This window comes from Vulpes vulpes, chromosome 3, assembly GCF_048418805.1.
Source record: "Vulpes vulpes isolate BD-2025 chromosome 3, VulVul3, whole genome shotgun sequence".
In the NCBI taxonomy this organism is placed as follows: domain Eukaryota; kingdom Metazoa; phylum Chordata; class Mammalia; order Carnivora; family Canidae; genus Vulpes; species Vulpes vulpes.
This window is the reverse complement of record NC_132782.1, coordinates 130,445,585-130,466,680: the sequence shown is the minus strand read 5'-3', so window position 1 is coordinate 130,466,680 and position 21,096 is coordinate 130,445,585. Positions and strand designations below refer to the sequence as shown.

General features: G+C 36.0%; 1 protein-coding gene across 4 annotated transcripts in view; it reads left to right on the top strand.

Moving 5' to 3' along the window:
* Positions 1 to 21,096, top strand: part of FNBP1L (formin binding protein 1 like) — a 108,954-nt gene that overhangs the window by 62,356 nt on the left and 25,502 nt on the right. For all 4 annotated transcript variants that reach the window (XM_072754593.1, XM_072754591.1, XM_072754592.1 and 1 more), the window contains exons 3-6: positions 10,716 to 10,769; positions 12,011 to 12,158; positions 12,944 to 13,006; positions 19,312 to 19,416. In XM_072754593.1, the coding sequence (XP_072610694.1) occupies positions 10,716 to 10,769; positions 12,011 to 12,158; positions 12,944 to 13,006; positions 19,312 to 19,416 (370 nt within the window). The remainder of the gene's footprint in view (positions 1 to 10,715; positions 10,770 to 12,010; positions 12,159 to 12,943; positions 13,007 to 19,311; positions 19,417 to 21,096) is intronic.

Sequence of the window (21,096 nt, the reverse complement as noted above, 5' to 3'; positions counted from 1 at the left end):
GTCAGTAGGTCCATTAAAGTGTCTGCCTTCTGCTCAGGTCTTGGGGTCCTGGGATCCAGCCCTGTATCAGGCTCCCTGTGAGAAGTGAGTCTGCTTCTCCTTCTGCCTCTGTGATCTCTCTTGCTCTCACTCTCTCAAATAAACAAATAAACTTTAAAATAAAATAAAAAAAAGAGGGATGTGATCAGTCTCAGGTATATATTACTACCCTTCTGCCAGATGAAATAGTATGATTTGTATCCTATGTTACAGATAAGTATGATATTGATGACCTGTTAAATAGGCAGTAGAACTCAGCTTCTCAAATGTTGAAAGATTGAAAATGTATAGAAGTGATTTTCAGCCTTTAAAAATCCTAGAGATATCTTTACTCCCATCATGTAACTGTAATATTAATAAAAATGAATTAAAGTTTTGAGAAATTATTTGAGATATTTTATAATTTTCCATAAAACCAAAAATAAATAAAAACATGACAAACTAGAATGGATCAAAAAGATTAAAATCAGCAATTTAAATTTGAATTAAGTAATATGATATTTAATATCACAGATATAACTAGAATACATATGGCATACGGTAATTTTTGGAGATGCCCATTAAATTTAGAAACCTTCTCCAACCACTGGAGAGGAACAGTGAACCATGTTAATTCCCTTGTATCCAGACTACATGATCCTAAGGTAGTTAGAAAACGTGGGTGAAACACATATATCAAAAAATGAAGTACCATTGTATCTAGGACATCTATTTTAATTTCTCTGATATATATTGCATATGTATAAAACTTTGTGTTTCGTTTAACTCCTGATTTATAGCACCCTACTCAAAAACATGTCTTATATATAAACTGCTATCATAATTGGTTCCTTGGAGAATCTCTGGACTTGTTAAACGAGAGAAGAAAATACTGAAAAAGGATCGCCTATGGGAACTGACAGTAAAGGCAGATTTGTAGAGAGCGATGAATTGCCTAACACATCTTTAGTTGAGGAGAAACCTAAGTGCTTTTCGCTTACATGTTTAAGATACTCTGAGATTTATTTGATCTAATAAGCATATTGAAAATGCAAAGTGAGGATTTATGGGACTTACTAAGCATTCACACTTGTTATGAATTTTTGTTGACTTTAGACTGTTCTTAGAAGGTCCAAAGATGAGCAGCTACTTTGAGAGTATACGTTATTTTTGTATGATTTTATCATTAAATTTTTTTTAAGTTATAAAAATAGTATGTATTTTATAGTATAATCATTGTAACATGTAAATTCAAGTCCCTTACCAATCCTTCTCCCTGCAAGTGAGTACAATTAATAATTTGTTGTGTCTTCTTTCAGGACATGTTTTCCTAGAGTAGTTGTTTTGATTTGGTGGATAGAATATAAACAAAACATTTTGGGCTGTGCTTTAGTTTTTTTAGTGTCAAAGTTGGCTTGAATGTAGTCTAATGGCTTGTGTATGGTTTCTTTGGGCTCTGGATACTTGAAGTTTGGGAAGAGTAACCTATTGATGGGTTACTTTTACATAAAGAGTGGCAAGAGTGATTAAAAAAATATTGCTTAGGGGAATCCCTGGGTGGCTCAGCGGTTTAGCACCTGCCTTTAGCCCAGGGCGTGATCCTGGGGTCCCGGGATCGAGTCCCGCGTCGGGCTCCCTACATGGAGCCTGCTTCTCTCTCCTCCTGTGTCTCTGCCTCTCTCTCTCTCTATCATAAATAAATAAATAAAATCTTTAAAAAATATATTGCTTAGGACTAACCCTGCATACACAAAAGGTAACAGTTATATTACTTTCTTCTTTTTCTCCTTCCCTCTTGTATATATGTGCTCTTCAGAGTCTAGGGTTTAAATTAATGTTTTTTATGTTATGTTTAAGCTCTCTTATGACTTTCATAGTTAACCTCTGGTAGTCATAATTCTAAGAGTGAGAAGCCCAGCTCGGATTGGTTTATTTATCTATTTTTTTAAAAAAGATTTTATTTATTCATAGAGACACAGAGGGGGGTGGTGGGCAGAGACACAGGCAGAAGGAGAGGCAGGCTCCATGCAGGGAGCGTGACGTGGGACTCCATCCAGGGTCCCCAGGGTCACACCACGGGCTGCAGGTGGCGCTAAACCGCTGCACCACCGGGGCTGCCCTCGGATTGGTTTAAATAAAGGATTGATTGGCTTAATGTGACTGGAAAGTTCAGGAACCTGGGTACTCAGCAAAGTGTTAAGAATTCTCTTTTCCTGTTTTGCTTTCTTCTCTTTAATTCCCAAGTAGTCTGTTTCCACAGGGTGGACCTAAGATTATGTCTTGTCAGCTTAGCTTCAGCAGAAAGAGAACATGTCATTCCAAGAAGTACAGCAGAAATTTTAGGATTGGCTTTTGTTAGCTTGGAATAATGAGGCTGGATCAAATAAATATTTCTGGACCATAACATTGCCAGCTGCACTGTAACTACATAGACATGACATTGGGAGAGCTATAGTTTCAGATATGCTAGGCAGAACTGGAATAGTAACTACCAAATCCCAGGGATTTTATACAGCAAAAGTTTACTTGCTCATGCAAAGTTAGCTACAAGTTCAGGTGATAACTCTCGAGGGTAGTCCATATGGTAACTCAAAAATCCAGACCATTTCTGTTTTCTTCAGCTTGAAGCCTCCACAGTTGCTTCAGCAGGGAATGGGAGAGCCGATAGGGTAATGCAAGAGGCCTCAGTCCTTTAATCTGATAGTTGCACAGACTATACAGAATTAGCCACTTGGTCCTGCCCAGCTCAAGGGGGTAAAAATGTACAAAATAACCTTTTTTTCTAATGAGCAGAAATGTGCCGGCCACAGGCTGTCAAAAAATAAAGAAGGCTAGTGAGTGATGCAAAACAACTAAGGTCCGCGTTATCTGGAGTTCTAAACAGTGCCTAAAATGTTGATACACAAAAATAGGTTCAGAGTGTGAAACTTCTTGCTCTTTGAATGTTCTTTGCCCAATTTTGGCCTGTTTTTGTTTGAAGTAATTCATGGATTTGTGGTTGAAAATTACTGACTTTTTTATTTTTAAATCACTGACTTTATAATTTCTAGAACACAACACATTTATAGGTTGGAGACTGTAGTGATCATTATCAAGATGCTTATAAGTCAGTTACCTTCCATGGATATTTTTGGTACCAGTGTACCAGTTCTTTGATGAATTAACTATTTCTTAGAACTTAAAAAATTCCTCATCTTCAGTGATATGCTTTCTTGGGTTTTCTAAGTTATCTATCTTAGGGGTTGGAAAACTTTTTTTTATAAAACTCCAGATAATAAAAAATTTTGGCTTTCTGGGCCATATGTCACAGCTATTCAACTTTGTTGCTGTTATTCATCTCTACTGTTACAGTGCAAAAGCAGCAGCAGAGAATACATAGATGAATGAGTATAGTATGTTCCAGTAAAACTATATTTATTAAAATAGGCAGGTGGGTGGGCTCTAGTTTGTTTACCTCTGATCTACTTGATTGCTCGTCCTTACCGCTTTTCTCAAGCAGTTTGTCCTTCCCTATTAAATGTGTATTCCTAGATTAACTACCTAGATTAACTACCTTCTCTTCTTTGAGTAGCCTCATTTTCATTCGTTACTGTTTTAACTATCTTAGGTGCTGGAATCAGATTTGAGGTGGCTTTTGGTGTTATCACTTTTTTTTTCTTTTTTTAAGGAGAGGGAGAGGTGGGGGCAGGGGAGAGGGGAGAGGAAAGGAATCTTAATCAGGCTCTGTGCCCAGCGAGGAGCAGACCCAGGACTTGATCTCATAACCCTGAGATCATGACCCGAGCTGAATCAAGAGTCAGATGCTGAATTGACTGAGCCACCCAGGTACCCCTGGCGTTGTCCTTTATTAGGTATTTGATCATGAACAAGTTACTTAATGCGTCTGAGTCTTGTAGAATAGGGCTAATAATACCTGCTTGTAGATTTGCTGTATACTTACAAGATTATATATAATCTTATAAGATTTTAGAGTGCTTAGCATAGAGAGTGCTTAGCATAGAGATTGGTAAATAATATATGAGTGACAAGTGATAGATATTTTGTTTTTGTTATTGTACTCTTACATGGTAACTCTTAATTTGTTTCTAGATCCCAGAAGTTTCCTCAGAGTTCCCAGTTATTGTTTTTTTTTTTTTTAAGGATTTTATTTATTTATTCATGAGAGAGACAGAGAGAGAGAGAGAGAGAGAGAGGCAGAGACATAGGTAGAAGGAGAGGGAGAAGCAGGCTCCCTGTGGGGAGCCCGATGTGGGGCTCTATCCTAGGACCCCGGGATCATGCCCTGAGCCAAAGGCAGATGCTAAGCCACTGAGCCATCGAGGTGCCCCTCAGAGTTTCAGTTTTTACAGCATTTCTCTATTGGATGTTTTTATTCAGCTGTTCTGCAGTGTTACTTAAGAAGCATTCATCTTCTAAATAGGAGTCTTTCCACATAACAAGTTTAGAAATGGGATTCTAGTGCTTAGTGATGTCAGGGGGCATTGTGAATTTCTTGATCTTCCCACTCATGGTTGCAAGATATTGCAGACAGCTTCATCCTGTCCTCACACATCTGTATTCAGAGCAATAACAAAGTGTGAAGAAGGGACTTCTGGTGTATTTTTTTCCTTTTTTATTATAAAAAAAAGCTAAAAAAGTTATTTAAGAAATAGAATCTCTAGGACTTGAACACCTTAATGTGGAAGAGACTTGATTTCAAGGGTAAGATGATTGCCAAACTTGATTTCAAGGGTAAGATGATTGCCAGATTTTTGGCTGAAATGTCTAGGTTGATGATAGTACCATTAAAATAAGAAAGGAATAGGTTTATAAAGAAAATAAATTCCATTTTAGACTTGTATTTGATATACTCATGGCAGATGGGTATATCTAGTAGCCATTTCTCTTCCTACAACAGCTTTATTGAGGTATAATTTACATACCATAAAATTCACCCTTTTAAGTATATAGTTCAATAGTTTTTAGTATATTCACAGAGTTGTCAAACTGTCACCGCTATTTAATTTTAGAATATTTTTATCATTTCAAAAAATAACCCCTGTACCCATGAGCAGTCATTCCCCATTCGCCCCTCCCTCAGGGCCTGGCAACCACTAATCTACTTCCTGTCTTTATGTATTTGCCTGTTCTAATTAACCTAGTTATTCAGATCTTTTCCCCATCTTTTTGAATTCTCTCTTAGAAAGGACTCTAGGTCATGCACAATTACTGGGTTGGTAGCTAAGATTCATCTTTCTTTCTGTTTGTATAGTAGTACCTGAAGTAATTAATGTGTAGCACATAGATTTGCTCATGTTTGAATTAATAAATTAATTCATCCACAGAAATGATTTTTGGTGGTATTTCAGGTAACCATGACTAAGAACCACTGGTGGAAAAGGGTATTTATTTAGACTTCCTTAATATGATGTAGAAGGGCCCTGCTGCCCCCCATATACCTTTCAGCCTCACTAATTACCATTGTTTGGTTCACAGTTGATGTTCCAGCAACACTGAACTCATTCATAGTTCTTCCTAAATGCTGTAATTTTTCACTTCTGTTCCTATATTAGATCTTCTCTATTTAGAATCCCCCCAGGGCTTTCTGGTTGTCTAGTTCTTGTTCACCTCTTCACTGTATGTCAAGGAATCAGAAATTTCAGCCTTTTCCTCTGGAGAATCTCCTCTATAGAGCCCTCTGTTCTTATTATTATAGCATGTTATGTAAAAGTGTTTTATATAGTTGATTTCTCTAGGCCAAGGATCTCTGTGAACTTTTTATTGCTTACGTGTAAAAACTGAACACTGTTCACAGTTTTTTATAAATAATATACATGTGCTAGTGTAGTAATGTGTTAAATATTAATAAACCTTTTAAAATTTATTTTTAATTTTAGTATAGTTGATATGTTATATTAGTTTCAGGTATACAACATAATGAGTTAAACATTTATATACATTGAACAGTGCTCACTATAAGTGTAGTTACCATCTGTCTCCATAGTTATTGCAGTATAATTGACTCTCTTGCCTATGCTGTACTTTAAATCCCTGTGACTTATTTTATAATTGGAAGTTTGTGTCTGTTAACCCCCTTCACCTGTTTCGCCTACCTCCTCCATCCCCTCCTCTAGCAACTACTAGTTCATTCTTTGTATTTATTACTGTTACTGTTTTGTTTTGTTTGTTCATTTTTCTTCCTTTTTTCTAGATTAAACATACAAGTGAAATCATATGGCATTTGTCTTTCTCTGACTTATTTCACTTAGCATAATATCCTTTAGGTTCATCTGCATTGTTACAAATGGCAAGATTTGGTGCTTTTTTATGATGCCATAAAAATATTAATATTTTAATTATATAATATTCACACAGTAATATTCCTGTGGAATGAGTGTGTGCACACATGACCTACATCATCTTTTTTTTTTTTTTTTTTTTTACCTACATCATCTTTATACATTCATTTATTGATGGGCACTTAGGGGTGATGAAATCCTTTGACTTTTGTTTGTCTGAGAAACTATCTCCCTTCAATTCTGAATGGTATAACCTTTCCGTGTAGAATATTCTTGATTGTAGGTTTTTTTACTTTTTTTTCCCCCCTCGTTTGGCACTTTGAATACATCGTGCTGCTCTTTGTGGGCTACAGAGTCTCTGCTGAAAAATCAGTGAATCAGCTTAGCTGGTTGTTCCCTTGTACTTAATTGCTTTTTTGTCTTCCTCCTTTAAGAGTCTCTCTTTAATTTTTAACATTTTAATTATTATGTACTTTGGTATGGACCTCTTTGGGTTTATCTCCTATGGGCTTTCTTTCCTTCCTTGACCTGGATATCTGTTTCATTCCCCAAGTTACAGAAATTTTCAGATATTATTTCTTCAGGTAATTTATCCCCCCTCTCTCTTCCATCTGGGTCCCTGAAAATGCAAATGTTAGTAAGCTTGATGTTACCCTCTTAACCTATTCTTTCATTTTTATTTATTTTTTTAAAAGATCATATTTATTTATTTGAGGGGGAGGGGCTGAAGGAGAGAGAGAGACTCTCAAGCAGATTCCCCACCACTGAACATGGACACCCACCCCATCCCCTACCCCCCAGGCCAAGCCAGGCTTAATGCCAGGACCCTGAGAGCATGGCCTGAGCCCTGAGCTAAAACCAAAAGTAGGATTTTTTTTTTTTTTTTTTTTTTTTTTTTAGATTTTATTTATTTATTCATGATAGAGAGAGAGAGAGAGGCAGAGACACAGGCAGAGGGAGAAGCAGGCTCCTTGCAGGAACCCCGACGGGGGACTCGATCCTGGGGACTTCAGGATCACGCCCTGGGCCGAAGGCAGCGCTAAACCGCTGAGCTAGCCCGGCACCCCCAAAAGTAGGATATTTAACTGAGTGAGCCACCCAGGCACCCCAACCTATTGTTTTAAAAATTCTTTTTGCTGTTGACAATCTAGAACATAGAATAGTGGATGATTTCCACTATTCTGTCTTCTGGGTTGTTGATTCATTCTTCTGTTTCCTCTGATATATTTTTCACTTCATTTTTCATATTTTTCATCTCTTGGTTCTTTTTTTAATATTTTCTAACTCTTTGTTCAAATTCTGAGTTCATCTACTCTTCTCTCAAATCTGGTGAGCTGCCTTATGACCATTATTTTGAATTCTTTATCAAGTAGATTGTCTTTTTCTGCTCCATTTAGTCCTTTTTCTGAGACTTTGTCCTGTTCTTTCATTTGGATCATATTCCTCTATTGTTTTTGTCTGTCTTTCTGTGTTTTTTTCCATATATATAGTAGTTCACCTCTGGCTCCTGGTCTTGAGGGCAGTGGCCTTATGTAGAAAGTGTTCTTTGGGATGTAAGTAGTGCCATCCTCCCTGGTCACTAGAATCATGTACTCCAGTCATTTTCCCAGGTGGGTTTTGTGCACCCTCCTGTTGTGACTGGGCTGCAGCCCTGCTGGCTGAGAGACCTACCTGGCCTGCTGTATGTGTGCTGGTAGGTGGGGTTAGCTTCTGGTATAGCTGGTCATTGGGCCCAGCTGTGACTGTTGCAGGCATACTGAAGGGCTGGAGGGTTGGGTGACTGGGCCCCAACTGCTTCCCAGGACAGGAATTGCTTTGGAGGGGTGCTCTTCTGGCTAGGGCTGCCTGCTGGATATAGTAAGGTGGCAGTTGCTTTGGAGGTTGCTGGTTCCAACTGAGCTTGCCTGCTCGATGTGGTGGATGGGAATTGCTTTGAAGAGGTACCTGCCAGAGCATTTAGTTTGAATGCAATTGCTCTGCAAGGGAACACAGGGCTGGGTGAGCAATGTTCCCAAAGTAGATGGAGAGTTTCAAAACTGGTGCCTGCCACCAGTTAGGTGGCAAGTAGGCTGAACCAGCACAAGAAAAATGGTACCTGCCAGCACTTCCATTCCTGGAGAACGTTCCTGTGAACCCCTGCCCCTGTGCACACATCCCAAAATTAGCTAATAAATGCCCTTCATGTATGGCCCAGGCACTTTTCAAACTGCTGCCTCTGTGACATTATTCACTGGTTCTTTGAAGAGCAGAGTCTCAGTTTCCTGTAGACTTCTTGCTCTCCCATGAAGTCCTGCTGATTTTCAAAGTCACATGTTACGGGGTCTTGTTTTCCCTGTGCAGATCGCCTCGGTGGGAGGGTACTTTATGTGGGGCTTCATCCCTTTGCTCCTCAAGGAGGACTTCTGCACCTGTGATATCTTTACTGCTTGTGGGTTGCCATGATGGGGTTTTGGTTCTTGAGTGTGTCTCTGCCCCTACTCTCCTTTTGGATGTGGCCTTTTCTGTATATCTTTAGTTATAGAACAGGTGTTCTAGTCTTCAGGGCATTCCCAGAGTGAGTTGCACTGTATGTAGTTGTAGCCTTGAGTATTACGGGAAGAGAGAAACTCAGGATCTTTCTTCTCCATCTTCTCCTCCTTTCTAGTAAGGCTTTTGGTAAACAGATATATGTAAGGCATAAGGCTTTCATCCTGTACCTTATTTACAACCAGTGATGACTGTGAGTTGTTTTTTTGGGGAGAAGTTTTTGAAGATTTTATTTACTTATTTGACAGAGGGAGAGCAAGCACGGGGAGGGGCAGAGGGAGAGGGAAAGAGAGAATCTCCAGTAGACCCTGCGCTGAGTGCAGAGCCCATCCCTGAGATCGTGACTTGAGCTGAAATCAAGAGTTGGACACTTAACTGACTGTGCGAGCCAGGTGCCCCAACTATGAGTTTTTTAATTAATTCAGTACATGTTAACCCTTCTCAGTGTCTTGCTTGTTCTTTCCACCATTGTTCAGGGTGTTTAGACTTCCTTCTCTATCATAACACCTTTTGTATACCTTCATCAAAGCATTTATCATGCTATTATATTGTAATTATCCATATATGCTTATCTCCTTTCTTTTTTTTTTTTTTTTTTTGCTTATCTCCTTTCAATAGAGTGTAAATCTCTTGAGCATGGGTACTCTCATTTCTAATGTTCCCAGTATCTTGCACGGTGCCTAGCATATAGTAGGTAATTATAGAATGAATAAGCTGAATTAAGTGGAATGAATCGATAATGATTTCAAAACAATTAAGACAGCGATTCTTTTGAAGTATTTATTTGAAAAACCATAGGCCCATTAATTTTTTAAATGCTTATAGGTTAAAGCAGTATATCTCATTATTTGTGTTGATGGACTAGTTTCTTTTTAAGTTCCCAAGTCATTGTGCATTAATGCTTTTGTAAAATACAGTAAAAGTTTACCAGAAAAATGACATAAAAAGAGACATAAAATATAGGCACCATTTTTTTTTTTTATTAGATTCAACAAACTTAAAATTACTCTCAACTTCTGTACTTAGCTTTTTGTGGATTGGTACAAAGAGTCTGTGGGCCTTTACTTGTCCATTGACCATATTTTGAGAATGGTATAAAGCACTGGTAAATCCTTTACAAATATTATCCACTTTAATTTTCATAACCCTGTATTGTATCTTGCCACTTATAGGAAACCAGGCAAGTAAATTACCCAGGGACGCATAGATGGATGCCACACAAAATAGCTAGGACTCAAACCCATGTAGTCCAGTCTGATTTCAGAGTCCATGTTATAGTCTCCTGAGTTTGCAAAGATGAGATGAGGTAGTATTTTAGTCTGAGACTGTGTAGAATGATCATGGATGCAGGAAAAGAAATTTACAAGTATTAATGTAATTAATTTGCCTAAAAGGGAGAATGTTAAGTATTATGTAAAAGCAGAGTGATGGAGGATGCTGACCTACTGTTCTTTTATCCTGTTAGTGAGTCAGCATCTGTTTGTTACCTTAGTTCATCTTAAAATTCCTGATTTGCAACACAAAAGTGATGATATTTCTTTGAAATACACATTTTTCTGCTGTGACTCAATTTCATACATTGAAATTTGTTTCTTCTGTTCTTTGTACTTTGTTTCTTCTCTTCTTCCTCTTACATCTTTTCTTATTTGATAGCATAATCATCCAAATTACTGCGATTACACTTACACAAACACAGAAATAACATTTCTTTTTGCAAGTTTCAATATTTTAAGAACAAAATGTAAGGATCACATGTTAATGATAGTAGATGATTATGTTGCTGTCTTATTTATATCATTAAATTTTTGATATTATGAAATTGGCAACTTTTAGAATATATCAGTTTTGGCAGTAGTATTTTTTATACATTAAAATCTTTTTTTCTTTTTGTAGAAATCTGGTTAAGAAGTACTGTCCCAAACGTTCCTCCAAAGATGAAGAACCAAGGTAAATTCTGTACCTGTTTATTACAGTATATTATAATTTTAGAAAACTTACATTTTTGTTATTTAGTGAAATAAATATGCTATTAGCTCTTTATAGTGATTTTTTAAAGTTTTAATTAAAAATCACAGTTTTTTGAATAGGAACTACTATTTATTCTAATAAGAATGAATATTTCAGTGGGCTCAGTTTTCCGAAATAGTTGAAGTATGGGTTTCCAAGTAAAATGTGGACTAGGACTTTGAGTGATTTGGTCTTGAAAAGAAAAGGATATTTTCCCCATACTTTATGTTATAGTTGTTAGCTTGTTAGATTCTTGCTTTTACTCTAACAGATATTAAAACAGTTTGGCTGGCTAGTTTAAAGAGATAATGAAAAGGAAGGAATGAAGTTTTCAGGGTAACCTTGGAACTCTGAATAAAAATTTAGGACTGACTTATGAGCTTTTTGGTAGTCTTAAACACAGGGATATGTGGATGGCTCTAAAATACAGAAAGAAGAGACTAGACTTAATACAGCTTTATGTATAATTGTTAATTGTTAGGATTCTTAGGTTTAATGTTAATGGAGTCCTATCTGAGTTACTTGCCTTCAGCTGGAAGAGTGTTCGGGCAGTGTATTCAGAGTAGATCTATACATTTTAATACAGCAATTTTCTTTGTTTCTCTCCTTCCCTTCACACACATTTTTTACCCTTATTTTTGTCCCTTCTTACCCCTCTTTGATGCCAACCAAAATGGCACTTTACTTCCATTCAGGATGTGGGCAGGCATACAAGCAGCCGTGTCCAGAATTGATAGCAAAATTGTTCTGTAGATCAGCCATCGAGATGCATTTGAGTGGTATGATTGGCAGGTTCTGTCCTCGAGAGCAAGCATATCATCTCTGCACCAGGTTCAGCTGCCAGTCCTAGGAATCCAAGTTCATTCCCCAGCTCAGGCCAGTCAGTTGGCTACTTAAGAGATTCCAGTATGCCAAAAGAGCCTGCAGGTAGTATTCTTATTATTTTTTGACCCCATATATTCCTTTATTTATAAGTTAAGGCTACTTGAAGATATATAAACATATACAACTGGAGCTAAATGTGATATTCTTTTCATACAAAGTTAATTTGGAGCTACTAGTGGAGAGTTAGGTTGAGTATGTTAAAATTTGTCAAGTGTCAGGCTCAGTCCATACCTCACAGAAAACATTTTTAAAGAAAAAAATATATAAATTTCATCATTTTTTAATGTTTTTATCAGGTTTACCTCGTGTATAGCCTTTTTTAACATCCTTAACGAGTTAAATGACTATGCAGGACAGCGAGAAGTAGTAGCAGAAGAAATGGCGCACAGAGTTTACGGTGAATTAATGAGATATGCTCATGATCTGAAAACTGAAAGAAAAATGGTAATTATTGTTTTCATCTAGTTACATAGTACATGAAACATTTTCACATAATTACTTTGCTTTTTAAAGTAATGTTCAGAAAAAAAAATGTTCAGTATAAACTGATTTTCTATTTCAATTTCTTGTAGCTAAAATTATTTTAAGATACACTTGCTTGTGATCCTTTTGGATTTAAGACCAAGATTTGGTAACCTACAACTCCATGGGCCAAATCTAGCTTATCGTTTTTCTTAGTTCCTATGAGCTAAGAATGGTTTGTATATTTTGGATAGTTGTAAAGAAAATCAAAAGACTATTTCATGGCATGTGAAAATTATATGAAATTCACATTTCAGTGACTATAACTAAAGTTTTTTTTTTTCCTATAACTAAAGTTTTATTGAAACAGACCCACTCATTTACTTATGTATTTACTGTGGCTTAAGTTTTATATTAGCAAAGTTGAATATTTGTAAAAGAGACCACATGGCTTGCAGAACTTAAGACATTTATCTGACCCTTCGTAGAAAACATTTGTCTACCCCTATTTAAGACAAATCATATATTTTTTTCTAGAGATTTTATCGGTCTTAAAGGATATACTTAAAGTATTCAGATAATACCTATAAATGTATTTTAGAGAGTTTTTCTTTACTAATAATCTCTTCCTAAGTCTTGATAAAGTTATATAATTAGTACCCTGAAAGAATACAGTGAAAAATAAAGGTTTTGGGGGGGATTTAGACGTTTATTATTTAAATTAATTTTTTTGTCCGTTTTATTTGTTTTTTGGTTATGACCTTCAGCATCTTCAAGAGGGACGGAAAGCTCAACAATACCTTGACATGTGCTGGAAACAGATGGATAATGTGAGTTATAGTGTTTTCATGCTTAACATAAAATTTTGTAGACTAGTTTAGCTCCAGATTCTCTTAGACTTCACATCTTTTGAGTTTAATATTTCTCAGTGTATTTATTCATATTTGACAGTGGTGTAAATAGAGAATATAAGGTCATTTTGTCTTTTTTTGTTGTTGTTCTACATGTTCTATACTTGTACCAACTCTGTAACCTTCAGATAACTGTAAATGTTTAGGAATATACTTTCTAGGTTGCCTGAGTGGCTCAGTTGGTTAGGCATCTGCCTTCAGCTCAGGTCGTGATCCTGGCCTCTTAGGATTGAGCCCTGCCATCAGGCTCCCTGCTCAGTGAGGTGTCAGCTTCTCTTTCTTCCTCTCCCTCTGCCCTATACCCCCACTCATGTCTGTCTGTCTCTCTCTCTAATAAATGAATTTTTTTTAAAAAAGGAACATACTTCTGACTTTCAGGAGTTATCATAAAATATTGATAGAGGGTCAGGGTAATGGGGATATAAATAGTGATATATCTCAGAAGACCATTTGACAGAGATGGAGAGGTCCTACATTCTAGTTCTGCCTTTTGTAATTTCTTTTGATTTCATCTTTAGTGTATGAAAAATTAAGACAGTGGACTAGATTATATGAAATGTTTCTTCCAGTTCAGTGATTCTATAATAACGTAAATGTTCCTACTACTGGGCTCCTGATCATAGACCATTCAAACTTAGAAAGAAAATATTTGATAGTATTTATAGATAAAATTATAAAATCATAATAATTATTTACTGTAACAAGTTTCCAAGGGTAGGGGTTGCCAGGGTGGCTGAGAAGATTGAGTGGCTGACTCTTAATTTCTGCTCAGGTTCTGAGGAGATTGAGCTGAGCCAGGAGCCTGCTTGAGGATTTCTCTCCTTTTCCCTTTGCCCCTCCCACTGCTTGCTCTTTCTCTTAAATAAAAAATCTTTTTAAAATCCCCAAACTTTCCAAAGAGGCTTGCTGATGTGGTTTCTCTTAAATATTCTGGCATATAGTCATTTGAAAAACAAGATGTCTACTTGGAACATTGTTGACTCCTTTCCTTAAAATTCTCTACCAAATGATATGCTGTAGTATAAGTTTAATATTCTTTCTGGGGGCGCCTGAGTGGCTCAGTCAGTTGAGCATCCAACTCTTGGTTTCAGCAGGGTCTGCTTTAGATTCTTTCTCTCTCTCCCTCTGCCCTCCCCATTCTCATACTTGTGCTTTCTCTTTCTCTCAAATACAGAAATAAAATCTTTAAAAAATATATTCTTATGTCTCAGGTTAGCAAGCAGCTTACTCTTTACTTGGATATTTTTATTATGGACACTGTGTATTCCTTGAAAATTATGCTAAAGGGATTTTTCATGATAAATTAATTTAGTTTGTGATTGTTGGGAAAAGTACTTTTAAGTTTGAGATTTAAAAAATCTCATGTGGGCAGCCTTGGTGGCGCAGTGGTTTAGCACCGCCTGCAGCCCAGGGCATGATCCTGGAGACCCTGGATCGAGTCCCACGTCAGGCTCTCTGCATGGAGCCTGCTTCTCCCTCTGCCTGTGTCTCTGCCTCTCTCTCTCTCTCTGTGTGTCTCTACGAATAAATAAATAAAATCTTTAAAAGAAATAAATAAATAAAATAAAAAATCTCATATGTTTTAGGCTTTTTTTTTTCTTTTAAAATCTCTTCTCTTAAAATCACTTATTCTAAGATTAAAGTTCTACATAAAGGTCATTGATGTAAGATTCTAGGTACCAGTGCTGATCGAGAATTCTTAGTTATGTTAATTGTCGCTTTCATTTTTGTTTTCATTTTCATTCTAATTGGTTTTGACAAGACTTTTAGATACTGTTTACATTTATTAAATTTTAAATTACCTTAACTAGCATTCTTAGTATCTGCCATCTAATGAGTGTATATGTATGTGTGTTTTCAGTTACACATAATAATAGACTACTATACTCATGAGTCACTGGTCCCTTTAAAAACTTGTGTTGGCAACAAATTATTCCTGTTAATCTGTGCTGACTTGACTTCAGAACAATTGGCAGTTACTAAGCAAAAGTTAGAGAGGTCATAAGAAAGAAGCATCAAAAAAAAAAGTGGGAGTGATTTCTTTAAGGCATTAAAAATACCATTAAAGGTAAGTTCAGCTCAATTCATGTTTATTGAAGGCATCCTTGACATGTACTGAGTCCTGGTACAAAAGTAAACAGTGAAAAATAAAAAGTGATTAGTGACATAGTCCTTTTTTGTGGAGCCTGCAGTCTAGTAAGGGAGACAGACAATAGGATTCCTGTGGAATATGTAGAAATATGTGCAGGATCCCATTTCTTAGTTCTATATCTTTCTGTTTAATCAAGAAAATAAAATAAAATTCCTGACATTTTTGAAATAATTGAAGAGATTTAAAGAAGTGGGAGACACAGGCTGAATTAGTGACAGAGTGTTGAAATTGAGGAACATAGTTTAAAAAGACAATTATTAACCCCAGGATAATGAAAATAGGCCACACTGGCATTTAAGATGAGTGCAGAAAAGAGTAGCCTGCAAAGAAGATTTTGAAGGAATGGTGAGAGATTACCAAGATAGAAGTATCAGAGATGCCAGGTCTGTCAGGCGGCTCAGGTAACAGAGCATGCAAATTTATAAGAAATGCTCAGAAATGCAGCATTTCCAGAGTTGATCAGTAGCTCAGTAATGTCACTAAAGCCGCTTCTCCTTTGTGTCTGCTTTGCCGTCTTGACCATGTTGGCTTTTTTTCTCAGGCTTGTCGCCTTATGGCCAACAGTCAAGCTGTCAAGCACCACATCCTCATTCAGCTGCATGCAGAAGCAGAAAAAAGAGGTTCATTTCTCTTCTAACTATTCCTTTTTATCAGAGCGGGAAAACTTTCAGAAAATCCCTAGAAGACTTCCTAAGCGGTGCCTTTGACAGGATTAGATTACTTGACCATGACCATGCTCTAGCTGTGGGGAGGCTGGAAAAACAAGTATCAGATATTTTCAGCCTTTACACTGGGAGATGGGCTCTTCCAAGAAATGGTAGGGAGTAGCAGTGGCTCTTGATTGGTTTGTCACACAAATGATGAAGGAAGAAGAGTCTTTTTTGGAGTATATTCCTGTATTGTATAATGATGTCTTTCAGGAAGTAGTATTTTTAATATTACTGTACTAGTAGTTTTTAAAATATTGTACTAGTGATTCTTTTGCTGTTGCAGTGAAATTAATAGGATTTTTTTCACAAATAATAGGACACCTAATATAAAAGTACTTTTGTATATAGTAGCTTCACAACAAAATTAGTAGCCTGTAGCTACTCAATTTGAAAACCCCGCTGTAGGGCATCCCCCGTGGCCCAGCAGTTTAGTGCCGTCTTCAGCCCAGGGCATGAACCTGGAGATCTGGGATCAAGTCCCACGTTGAGCTCCGTGCATGGAGCCTGCTTCTCCCTCTGCCTGTGTCTCTGCCCCTCTGTGTGTGTGTGTCTCTCATGAATGAATGAATGAATGAATGAATGAATGAATGAATGAATAAATAAATAAAATCCTTAAAAAAAGAAAAAACTACTCCGAACTGAGTTCCAGAGAAGTAAATGTGGAAGTTTATTTTTAATGTGGAAATTTAATCTTAATAGTGACACTGAATAATATGTGCATTCAGATATATTTATGTGCTTTGAATAAATTGTACGTTTCATTTGATGTTTTACACTAATCAAAATAGTACATTTAAAGAATTTTATAGAATTTCTGAGCATATTTATTTGCTGTAAATTGTACAGGTATGTCTGGTTCTAGTTAGCGATCTGAGAGCTAATTCAGAAACCTCTTAGCTACAAATACCTAGATATAATAGCTAAAATATTTTTTATTGTATTTTAACTTCTTAGAGCTGAGAGAAAGGGGAATCTGCAATTGCTAGAAACTAAGGGTAAACTAGAAGCCGCAACAGTAGGTGTATGATCTGATATGATGGCATTTGAAGAATGGAGGCAGAGGTATTGGGGTGTGGTGGTTTACTGGACCTTGTTGCTAAGGGCTTAAGTTTTAATACACCGGGACAGAGATGGTGTTTTAGCTCTGTATGTTGTAGAGAGTTGGAATGGATATCCCTTTATATAAAATTTTGAACCTTCAAAGGGACTAACCCTTTAGCAGACTATAAAAACTTTGGCCACTGGCCAAGGGAGGCAGCAAAGAAACTTGTCTCTATCTGAAAGTCAAAGGAGGAGAGGTACCTTGTGAAAAATTTAAACCTTTGACCTTGTAGTTAGGAGGTTTGGAACCCAGATTTGTCCCTTGTATAGTTTTGTAATTCCCAAGATAAGAAATTGGCATCTAACTTGTTCTAATAAGGGGTTAGGTATATAGAAAATACTGACATCCTCTGCTTTTTTCTGAATGATTCTCAGAATACAGGTAGCAAGGAATATGTTTTTCCAGGTAAGAAATTGAGGAGTCTCCTCTGGGAATCTAACCAGCTTGAGAGAAAAGACTTAAAGGTAGCAATATAGGTTTTTCCAGGAAAACTGCCTTGCCATAATACCCTAGAAGAAGAGACAATAATGCACAATCTCTACCTGCAGAAGTTTCAGTTGGCTTTTAAAATAAGAACACATAAGGAAGAATCCTAAGACATTTAAAGAAAACATCTAATGTAAATACTAGAGTCCAAAACTAATATGGGGAGGGGGGTGCAGCTTTCCTTTGACTGTGAAAGGAAATAGAAAATTTCAAAAACAAGCAAAACATTTGCAACACTATTAATACTCTGAAAGAGAGTAGAGAAGATACTATGTGAACTAGGAATAAGGTCCTGTCAAAGAAACACAAAAAAACAAAAGAACTTTAGGATAGCAGAAATGAAAAACTAACTAGAAAAAATAAAATTGAAGAAATCTCTCAAAGTAGAGCAGAATGACAGAAATGGAAAATATAAGTAGAGAGTTCATCCTGTAGGTTCATTTTCAAAACAATAAGCATTCTAAAAAGATAAAACATTGAAAATGGACAAAAATAATGCAAGAAAATTTTCCCAGAACAGAAAGACATAAGTTTACAGATGGAAAGGATTTTCTAGGTGCTCAGTACAGTGGACTCACATAAGACATATCTTTATGAAATATCAAAACAGGAGAGAGAGAAGATCCTCCCAGCTTCCAGAGAGGAAAACAAGTATGTTTTATGCAAAGGATCAGGAATCAGAATGGGATCAGGAAGCTAGAAGATAGTGGATTAGTTAGAACTTTTACATTTCTGATAGAAGACAATTCCCAACAGTTTCATACTCAGCCAAATTTTATCAATTGAAAGTGATGGTAAAGGTATTTTTCAGCCATAGAAACATAGAAAGTTATATCCCTCAAATCTTTTAGGAAGATACTGCTGAATGTGTTCTAGCAAAAAAGGAAATGAACCAAGAAAAGAGGAAGGTATGGAATTGGGAATTAGAAGATTCAGATCCAAGGGGGAGGTGAAAGGATTCTCTGCAGTGATAATGAAGGGAATTTCTAAGTAGCAACTTTGCAATAGGTTTGGTTTGTGTAAGCAGTCCAAATTTCAGTAGGTCAAAGCCTTTGGAAGAGATTTCATTAAGAAAATAAAATGGATAGAATTCTGAATATGTTGAATTAACTGAGGAGAGATTTTTAAAGAACTGTGTACACTAGGGTCGAATTAGAAAAAAAATATGTTGAAAACTAAGCAAAGGTAAAAAACAAATTAAATCCAGGAATGAAAAAAGAAGTATGCGAGAAAGGAAATATGGTACATATCGCATGGCTCTGTAGTGAATAGCTTTTACAAAGTCATAGTAATTTGAATTTAGTAAAAATTTTAAAGGCCCGGTTCTGGGCTAATGGTATTACTGGGACACCTGGAAGAAACAATATGAAGCTGCTTTGGAGGGACATTTCCATATCCTACCACAAAAGAATAAAAACAAACACCAGTACCAGCCAACCAAAGAAACCTACAAAACCAAACACAAAAACCAAAGAAACCAAACAAGTCCAGCTGAAAGTGAGCTTATAATAAAAAAAAAACACAAAATAGATGTGATTTTTTTTATTGGTAAATGATATAATATTAACCCAGTCATGCTCTATGATTTTTTTCTTCACAGTTTATATTCTGATAATTTAAGTCACATAGATTGATTGTAATATAACATTTCTTTTCTCATTTAGATAAGTTTTATTTTTAGTGTGATTCTATATGGTGGCAGCATTTTAAAGTTATTTTTTAATGAGATAAATTAATTTTATTTCTCAGTGTGTTATTTTAATTTTTTAAACAGAGTAAAAAGAAATTTGAAAGAGAATGTAGAGAGGCAGAAAAGGCACAACAGAGTTATGAAAGATTGGATAATGATACTAATGCAACCAAGGCAGATGTTGAAAAGGTAAGAAATAATCTAAACTAACTTTGATATCAGAATATTATTCCTTGCACATGGAGGGTAATTGCAATATTTGTATTGGTAGTTTCCCCAAGAGAAACACTATGAAACTAAAATATACCAATATTTGTGTACCTCAAATCATAAGTTAGTCTGAGAAAGTGATAAGTGTTACTTTATTGTAATGTCTTAACTGCAGTCAGAATGCATAGGAAAGACATGGTTGCTATTGAGAATTGAGTTTCTATCTTATTCCAAAACAGAAGAGAAAATCTCAATTAAGTTGATGGGTTGTGCAAATAGGGGTTGGGTAATATGCCTCCCCAACTTGATATATGGCAAAACAAGATCAAACTGCCAGAGGTATGTGATGTTAACTATTTGTCTTTGTTTCACTCACTCACTCAACTCGCTCATTTATTTACTCATTCATTTTTGGAAACTGAAATCTCTTGTCACTAACTGATCCTGGATCAGATGTTCTGTAATGAAACTTTGTAGGATCAGCCCTATAACTATCGCTACTTAGCTTTTCCTTCTTCCCTCTGTATGCTCTTTATCTTAGAACATTTGACATAATGATAGAGCAGAAATACTGAGATTTTGAAATAACAGGTGAACCTTACTCCACATTTTTGTATATACAAAGGCCCAACAGGTATATTTTCAAATTAGAATAATTCTATAGGATTAGAACAAGAAAAAAGTAAGAAGGAAGAGAGGAGTAATTTATTTTCTGCATTCCATTTTCCTTACCACTTAAAAGCTATAAAATTATATAAAATACAGGTTTTACAATTACCTTAAAATCCTTCAGGTATAACTTGTAAGGCTTTTTTTTTTAACCTATTTTTTAGTGACTTTAAACCTCTAATGATAGTAAGTTCCTAATGGTTGGAAATACAATCTTAAGGCAGTTCTTTTTTTTTTTTTTTTTTTAATTTTTTCCAACTCTAGCATTTCCTTATGACTGTTTTTCTTTGGATACCTGTTAATTCGTCAGTATCCCACTTAAATTATATTACTTCTGATTGGATGTAATAATCCAGGTATGAGTTTTATCTGTCCTGAGTTTCATGACTTGCCTTGTTTTGAACACCAAATTTATGTTAATTAAGGCTAAATGGATATCGATTTTTGGGGGGGCACATTGGATGGACTCCCAATGAGTTTATGGTTAAACCTATGTTTTTTCAAATATGGTGTGGTATGAGGACATGTGTCTCAGAACTTGTACTGTTGGTATTTTAAATGCATATGTCCATCTGTATCAATTATTAGACTTAACCTGCTGTTAAGAATTTTGGATCCTGATTTTGATCATCATACTCATTTCCTTCCTAGCATCATGTCATGCACATAATATGTTATCATTATTTGATTAAAAACGTGCACCCAACAGGTGGAAATAGCACTATTATATACAGGGGAGATTTCCTTGCTAGTTGATACTGGTTCCTTAAGGACTCTGACTCATTACCAAACATCGAATACGTAGTTTATGTACTATGCGACAAGTTAAGCAACTCTAACTGGACTCTCATTTAACTTAGTTTTTTCATTTTGTCTGGAGAAATATCTTTAGAGACCAATTAGACATTTTGGAATCTAGATATAACATGTTTAATAGTTTGACCTAACTTAAGAATTTTAATGTTTATAGTTTCCTTTCTTATGCATATT